General features: G+C 42.9%; 1 protein-coding gene across 1 annotated transcript; it reads left to right on the top strand.

Moving 5' to 3' along the window:
* The first annotated feature begins 1,348 nt into the window (after positions 1 to 1,348).
* On the top strand, positions 1,349 to 2,102 carry SF3B5 (splicing factor 3b subunit 5). The gene has a single exon (XM_087775295.1). It carries the CDS (start codon positions 1,442 to 1,444, stop codon positions 1,700 to 1,702), a length of 261 nt encoding a protein of 86 aa, XP_087631421.1. The 5' UTR covers positions 1,349 to 1,441; the 3' UTR covers positions 1,703 to 2,102.
* Positions 2,103 to 8,707: the final 6,605 nt, after the last annotated feature.

Raw genomic sequence — 8,707 nt, 5'->3', positions numbered from 1 at the left:
GGGGGCTTAGTATCATCCGAGTTTTCACGGAACATTTCTGTGGATTTCTTTTGACTACAGGGCGTTTACAAGGACAGGAAGAAATAGCTCAGTGTCCTATTGCAAAATTGCTGGCAACATGTCTTTCCTATTTTAAAACAAGTAATTAAAAACACTGCTATCATATGAAAGCATGAATCATTTCATGCATTTTAAACTTAACATTATGTAAGGTCTTGAAGAGAGCTGGAGAATAAAGACTACTTGTTTGGTGGATGATAAAATTTATTTCAAGCTCTACTTTGACCAAAGAAGATAAGCAATGCAATTTAAAATTTCTGTGGGTTTTATGTCTGCTTGTGAGTTTAACATTCACGTAAAATACTACCTGCACTGTCAAAAAAAATCTTTTTCAACAATAATACTTAATTTTGGCTTAAATCCCTTGACCCTGCTCAGCTGCAAAGCCTGCCTGGGGAAAAGCAACTAAGAGCTCTGCACCTTACAGAGGTCAGCTGGATGTAACAGAAGTAACCTTACCAAACTACTTATTTTGGGAGGACCTGCAAATGCCGTGCGCTTCTTTAGCGTTTCTCTATAGGGACTTCTTGTACGAGAGCTACCACAGAAAGTGCCACGTCGCCCTCTAACCAAGCAAAGGGCTAACGAAAAGGAGTGTTGGGTTGCCCTTGGCACCTCCTGGCTGTTTTTCTGGTAGCTTTTTCTTTCTTCAGCGCCAGGCTTCCTGCGTCGCTTCTTTAGGGAGCACAACGGAGATGCAGTTTATACCGAGGCAGGCCCAGGAGCTGGGATAAGCCGTGCCCTGAAGCCTGAGCCTCAGGGCTCTGCTTAAGTCTCCTGGCAAACAGAGGCTTCCTGATGTTGTTCCCCATGACCCATTATCCAGGTATGTTGTGGCCAGATTCGATAGTTCTCATGGGAATTAAGCAGTAGCTACAATATCAAAGCCCTATCTTTGCTTTACAAATGGGCTTGAGGCTTTAACTTGAGGCTTGAGGCTCAGCCTAGCGTCAGGCTTAACTTGGGGCTCAGCCTTGTACTGGTCTGGAGAATACGGGATGCTGAGGCAGTCGCTCATCCTGCTTTAAAACAGCGACGTGTTACGGATGCCGGCCTGGAGTCGTAACTGTCATTTGGCTGACTATTGGATTAGTCAATTGAAGCCATTAAACCAGCAGTAGATTATTTTATTACAGATCATGCTAATGTTTAATCGCGCCGGGGCCCGCCCCGCGGGCGGGCGGGCAGGCAGGCCGGCAGGCCAGGCCGCAGGGCCCGCGGGCGGAGCGGGGCGAAGACTACAACTCCCGTCATGCCCTGCGCCGCTCCCGCCTCCATCCGTTCCGGCGGGGCGGAAAAGGTCCCTGGCGCGAGGGCACGTGGCTTCCGCTCGCCATTTCGCACAGCGCCTCCCCGCCGGGCTCGGGCCGCCGCCGCCGCCATGACGGACCGGTACACCATCCACAGCCAGCTGGAGCACCTGCAGTCCAAGTACATCGGGACGGGCCACGCCGACACCACCAAGTGGGAGTGGCTGGTGAACCAGCACCGGGACTCGTACTGCTCCTACATGGGCCACTTCGACCTGCTCAACTACTTCGCCATCGCCGAGAACGAGAGCAAGGCGCGCGTCCGCTTCAACCTTATGGAGAAGATGCTGCAGCCCTGCGGGCCGCCCGCCGACAAGCCCGACGAGTCCTAGCCCGCCCCGTCCGGCTCCCGGCCCCGGCCTCGGCCCGGGGGCGGTGTTCCCTAGGGGCGGGGTGGCCGGAGCGAGCGGCGGCAGCGCAGAGGCCGCCCCTCCCTGCAGGCCGCGGCGGCGGCGGCCCGGCTGGGCTCCGCTGGGGCCGCCGGCTGCCCGCCGAGCCCGAGCCCGGCATCGCTGGGCCGCCGTTGCGCCCGCGGGACGGCCCGAGGAGCTGCCCCTGTGGCGCCGGCGGCCCGCCCGGCCGCCCTCCGCTTTCTTCCTGCCTTCTTCCGTCGGAGGACTCCGGCGGGGAGAAGTCTTCTCCAGTGCCTGCTTCTGGGCAGCTTCGTCTCTTCTAACTGTACAACCGTTCGGATTCTTTAAAATGGAAAATAATAAAACGTACTGGGCATTTCTAACGTTTTGTTTGGTAATCTGCTAGTGAGAGCGCTTTGTTCTAACAGGAGCACGGATTCCTCGGTATTAAGTGTTTCAGTACAGCCACCTGAGGAGCGAGTCTCGGATACTTCACAGATAGCGTTTTCCCAGTGCTGTCTTACCGAAAGTATGTTTTGAGGAGGGAGAGAGAGGAAGCCTGTTGACACTCAGAGGGTTTGATTTCTTAGAATTTATCGCGTGGGGTGATTTCTGATATGGCATAAGTCAATTGCTGTGGTGCTTTAAAACTCAAAAATGGCTTTTCTTTAAATACCCTTTTTTTGCCTTATCTTCCTCTCACCTGTACTTTGAATTTTCCAAATCTTGATTCTCTCTGTTCCACCTTAACTAGTTTGGTTTTTTTAACTAATGTTTTTTAGCTCTTTAGTTATTAAATTTTTTTCTATGGTACTACACTGAAGAAGTGTGTTACTGTGCAGTTAGACACTGTTAGTGTGGTATAGGTGGTGCCGAGGCTAGGGAAAAGCTAAACCATTTTGCTAGATGCCTTCTCCAGATTTCCCTTTCCTTCCCAAGAGGAACATAACGGTTACTCACTGCCACTTTGAAGTAAAATGCCTCTTTGATCAGGCTGCAAACTCAACTGATGTTGATTTTGATTTGTCACGTAAAATAGACTTTCTGTTTGCTTGTCATAGTAAAAATAAATTTTGAGTTCTAATGAACGGGAAGGCCTCAGAGTAAAGCTTAGAGATGTTGCTTGGAGAAATTCAGTGTTCTCATTTCTGATGTGAGGCATTGTAACTGTGGGTGGGGTTTTTTTGTGTTTCTTTTTACATTGGAGAGGAAAGTTCGGTGTTTTCTGATCCTATTAAGACTGTGTGCAAGCTTACCAATGATTTTTTTCTTAAATGAGTGATCTCGAAACATTTGAGTGATAATCTTCTCCAGTTCTTTATTGAGTCTTATAAAACTAAGCTATTCATAATACTGTAATAAAGTAAGAAGTGTGCAGGCTCCTGAAGCCACGTTCAGATCAGTACATCCATCTTCTGAAGAATTCAAAGGCGGCATTTTTCTAGTTTTGTTGCCCATACTGAGATGAGGGCAAGGATGAAGTGCTCCTCAATAAATTTTACCTACAAGTTTTGTGGGGAACTACTGCAATTTCCAATAAATGAGGGGGTTTTGTAGAAAACTCCTGGTTTGTACTTGGCATGCAAGCTGGCGCAGGTAGTCTGAAGAGCATCAGTTCCTCACGTGCTGAGGAATGTGGCTGAAAGATTTTGCTTAACGGAGCTGAGGCAATTACTAGTAGGCACGCAATGCAGTCTTGCAAAAATCAAGCAAAATTCATATCTAAATTAAGCACGTTTCCTGTTAGTATTATTCTTAATAAAAGGCTGTTCTGTGACCAAATCCGAGAATCTTGCCTTTTCCCTGTACAAACAGGCAGCGTGCTTGGTGAAGAAGGGTGGCGTGGGAGAGTCCCACTGGGAAAGCTGCTCTTCCTGCTGCTCTGGCCTTACGTGCACCATAGCTACTCTGTCCAGAGAGGGGAAAAAAGAACAGAAGCATCAATTACTTCATTGTGTTGCCCCACGAGTGGTTCCGTAAGTTGTCTCCTCTGCTGGCAGCCAACAGGCAGCCATATCGTGGTTAATTGACTCACGGCGAGGCAGCTTGAGCCTCAGTGCTGGGACTCAGGGAACTGGAAGAGGTGGAGTGAGAATACAGGTGCTTTTGTAAGGGGTTGGAAATTGAAATGGCAATGTTTTGTGAAGACAAGTCTTGTTTCTCTTACGTAGAAGGAAAAACAAACTGTGCAACTTAATCCACTCCTGCATAAATTAGAACTTAAAAAAAAACCCAAGGAAGATTTCTTTTGAGTATAACCTGCTAGCAGTTAGCTCTATCCATGGATATTCTTCATACTCATAGTGTGTTTTAAAATGTGAGGGACAAGTATGTGACTCATAAGTAGAGATTAATGCCTCCTTGCAGGCCAGCTCTTCGTTACAAAGGCCAGACAGCCTTCAGGGACAAGTCAGAGTTACGTGGTGAGTTAACTTGCTGGTCCTGCTGGGTACGCTCGCTCGAATCCTCTGGTTCAGCGTGGCTGGAAAAGGTTTTTAGAGTGTCTTACAAAGTAGCGATTGTGAAACATTACAAACACTTTCTTAAGAAATACAGAAAACCAAAGGGAAGCTAGAATTCCTGACAATTCAAGACAAACTTGAAAAGTATTGGAAGACACTGAAGAGTGTATTTCTGGACTACGGTACTTTTCCTAAATCCCAAAGCATTTTTAAAACCAATGAAGGTAGTGAGCATTTTTCCATTTTAGTATTGGAAAGGGTAAAGCGTCCTAATAATGGAGTTGGTTACATGTCCCGCTGGGATGCATCTGTTTTTTACCTCTATCCTCACTGAAAGATGAAGGGTACTGTTTATTTATAAATTGGCTTGATACTTGCGTTACGTTCTTTCTACATCCAAGCGGTGTGGCTTTAACTGGGCCTCCCCCTGTGATCTCTTGCTCATTTTCCTGAGTTTCTGTACCTTAATTTCAGGTAGTGTGAAGTGTGAGAAATATAAACTATTTCCAACACGATGGGCATTGTATATGGGCAGAAGGAATTCCACCTGCTTGTGTTCTGCTAGTTAACATATCTTTGTAAATTCTCTGTAGAGTAGAACATATATGCACTTCTAATTAAAAAAATCTAAGAGATATTATATATAGTATTTAATGAATGTTTAGCTAAAAGTAGAATACTGAAACAATGTTATCTAAGATTTATGAATACAGTGAGAAATCTGAGGACGGCAGGTGGAAGGAGAAAGGTTTGTTTCTGGGGCCTTAATTATAGATGATTCAAGAGAAGAAGAACCAAGCTTGACTCTTGCAGAAAAAGCATGCAAAGCTTCATGCTAAGATGGTTTATTTTACTTACAAATGGGATATACTTAATCCAGAAAATATAACCGTAGAAGTGCACTACCACCTTCATTTTTAGTTATGTTTGTTACCATTCTCTTGGTAATGTGGCTGTCTTTTACACCAAGTAGCATAAGTGTGAGGATTAATAATCATTTATAAATTAAGAAATCTTGGCAGTTTACTCAATTTCTATATTCCAGTTACTTTTCATTATAAGTTATATGTTATATTCATTTTTTCTTTTTTTGCTACACCAGAGGGCAGCAAATGACGCTGCTATTCAACTGAAGGTACAGATAACTTAATAGAATTGCATGCTATCTTGCAAAGTTCCTTTGAAAAAATAGATGGACACTTTAAAAAATTGCTAAAACTTTCCAGTAGGCAGAAATACTTAGCTTTTTCCAATGGGATAGTTCTAAGATTATATTATACCTTTTATTCACCATGGGTGAATAGAGCAGTATGGGAGCCCGAGCACAATACCATAGCTCTCTAGTTCTGAATACCGTCATTTTTTAATTTTCTGATTAATCAGAATGATAGCAGTACATTAGTTAACATTTGCACTAGCGAAACAGTTGCACTAGTGAGTTATTTTCTGCAAACTGTAAAACTTGGGCCACTTCTTTCACTTTAGTCATAGCATAAAATTCAGTTGTTTTTTGGGATGATTTGCATACATTAAACATTCATGGCTGATGACGATTGTAGTCTGTTTTAGCATCAGGATTTTACTTGAGTACGTCAGATAATTCCTTTTTAAAGCTGAGCTATTTTAAGCATCACTGGTTTCCGAATCCTTGTCAGGCAGAGCTCTGTTAGTTCTGTGCTGTTGCACCACTGATTCCATAGATTTTCTAAAGGAAAATGGAAAAAAAAAGAAGTCAGAAGAGCTATTCAGTTTCATAGTACACAAAGGGGGCTTAAATGTACATTTACAACTTTTTCAGTTGTTTCTTGGTCGTTAAAATTTAACCATGCAATATTTCATTTTAGTACTATTATTATAATACATTCATAAATCTGTGCTCTTGTGACTTACTAAAAATGCATGCTTTCCACTGCTCTGAGGCTACCTTTATTGCCCAAAAGAACTCAAACACATTTAAACCAGATCAAACTGTGGCACGTTTCGGTAAGTTAGACATCCTCATCTGAAAATGCCATTCATGTTCACTTATTCCTTGTCTATTTGCCATTCTCCTTCTATATTGCTCTTTTTGTTAATTTCCATCAGATGTGATTTGACAAAAACCCTATGAATATAATACAGTACAGTGTATTCTTTGGTGCCCTTTGAAACTGAGCCATCATTCCATGCTATCATGAAATGTGTCAGGATGCTGACATAGCTGAACGGTTCTGACTGCTCTAAAAATACAACTATAATAACATTTTTCTTGGGTTCAGAACTGTAACCTTTTGCTTTCTCATTTTCATGCCAGCTTGATAATTACTTTTTATTGCAGTAACACACAAAATGCACTGGACTTTTTTTTCCCCCCTCTCATTAACACATACCAGAACAGTCTCTGCCACAAATAGTTCATAACTGGCATTTGTTTTGAAACCCACCTCAAACAGCTGCAATAGTCCACCTCGGATACGTCTACTCAGACTCCCTGGTTTTTGTGAAAAAGAAATTTAGTCCAAAGAATTGGTACTCTGATCATGGATGAATGACAGTTCAAGCTTTATGTAAGTTGCAAAAAAAAAAAAAAAAATCCATTTGGAGGTGATGCATGTGAAATTAGAATTTTTGAACAGGTAAATCACAAGAGCATTTACTCGGGTTCAGGCGAGGCATAGTTGCCCCATGTTTTCTTCTGCGGCACAGCTGGCTTAGAAGCTCTTCGCAGTCTGATGCCTCTCGGGTAATGCCGATATCAGTGCTTGTGGGGCTGCAATGTAAATCCCACTGCTGAAATGGTGTTAAGGTTAAACTTACCAAGTTTGTAAACATCCTAGGAAGTCATGAGGTTACGTTTAATGTCTCACTTCTCTCGTGAGGTTTGCAGCTTGACCACACGTGGCACTGGCGTAACTGAATAGTGAACTGCTGTGGACAGACTGAGAATAACCAGCTGGATGCAAAAACGGCTTCAAGTTGCTTTTGCGAAGGAAGAAAACTTAACGCCGTATATTCTGAGCCAGACGTTATTACAATCGGTACAGAAACTATGGGGTAATGACCTGCAGGCTGCTATGTAATTGGATACACGCAGAGCTAAGCACGCACGCGTAAAGCCCAAAGAATCAGACCGCTGCCATTAAACTTTGATCGCAATGCAGAACAGGGCAGATGTCAGATGGCATAAGCAACCAAGTCTTGCATTTCCTCATGTTTAAGTAGAATGTATTGTTCTTTTAACAGAACATTAAAAAAAAAAAAAATCTGCTTTCTAGTTTTTTAAAAGGGAAATTAATCCTAATATTTACCAGCCTAGCAATTTTCCCATCATGTATCAGCTCGATCCTCAAATTTTTAGTATGCATCACATACTAAAAAATTAGTATTTTGCTTACTATCTGAGCTACAGAACTAATGGAGAAGCCAAAGGATATTTAGAGGAGGTAGAATGTTTTTGTTAAATGTAGTTTTTCAAGAACAAGCAGTAAACTTCCAATGTCGTGTTCAGGACCTAGTTACAATTAGTTAAATTTGAAGCACATTTCTTCACACACCACCTTTTCCAGTGATAGCATGGACCCAGTGTTTAAATATTCATCTTAATGTTATTATTCTGACAAGATTTCCTGGAGGAACAAGAAACATTAGGAAAATGGTGACTTTAACAGTTACCGTCTTACTAACTAGAACGAAAAGTCATGGAAGAAAATGAAGTGACTCTTCTACCCTATGCCAGTCCATGTTTGCTAATGTGGAGGGGGAAAAATCTGATCTATCAAAGTGCCATAGTCGGTACCTTTCAAGCTGAGCAAAACAAAGAGTACTTTGTTTTGATCTGAAAAGGATCAAAGCAGTTGCTAAGGTTATGGGGATGCTCTCGATGTCTCTCTCATGTCTTTCTAGCGCAGGGCATGTGACAGCATTTCTTTTTAGCTGTGGAAAAGCAGGGTTTCGTGGATTGTGTTGAAGGACATAGCTGTCCTTCAGCTGTCCCTCAGCTGTATCACTGCCGAGGCAACATTGCATGTAAAACATTCAGGCCTTTAGCTGTTATTTCTCTGAACTCAATTTTGAAGAACAACCGTAGCATGGAACTCATCAAACAATGAAAAAAAATCTAGGATGCAAGCATACGTAGCACCTGGTCCTCCTGGCCTCTTACTTTTGCAAAAAAGTCTTCACGTTAGTGTCTGAAAGCAAGGCTTGTATTCAATCTGTGGAGTAGCAAACCCCCCGAGAACTAGAGGCAAACATATTTATTTAGTATTCCTTTCCTCTTTCTGGTATGTCTGTAAAGCAACAGTCTGGTGAAAACCAGACTAAGCTCTTTTCTGCTATCTTAGCGTGATAGCCTGATCTCCTGGCACACTCCTGTGATTGCAGGTAGGGCTGATGGCTAGCCCTGGGCTGAGCTGGGGCTAGTGCAGGATTTCCTGAACTTTGCAGCATTCGTATTTTGTGCCCTATTTGGTATAAATATGAAAAAACAAATGTATGATGCTGATGAATGCATAGTAAATGCTTGTGTTTTCTGTTTACTTCT

The sequence above is a fragment of the Nipponia nippon genome, unplaced genomic scaffold (genome assembly GCF_047370975.1).
Source record: "Nipponia nippon isolate SJK-2023a ecotype South Korea unplaced genomic scaffold, ASM4737097v1 scaffold_4, whole genome shotgun sequence".
Lineage (NCBI taxonomy): Eukaryota > Metazoa > Chordata > Aves > Pelecaniformes > Threskiornithidae > Nipponia > Nipponia nippon.
Note: the sequence above shows the minus strand (reverse complement) of the source record. Positions and strands in the feature narration are given on the sequence as shown.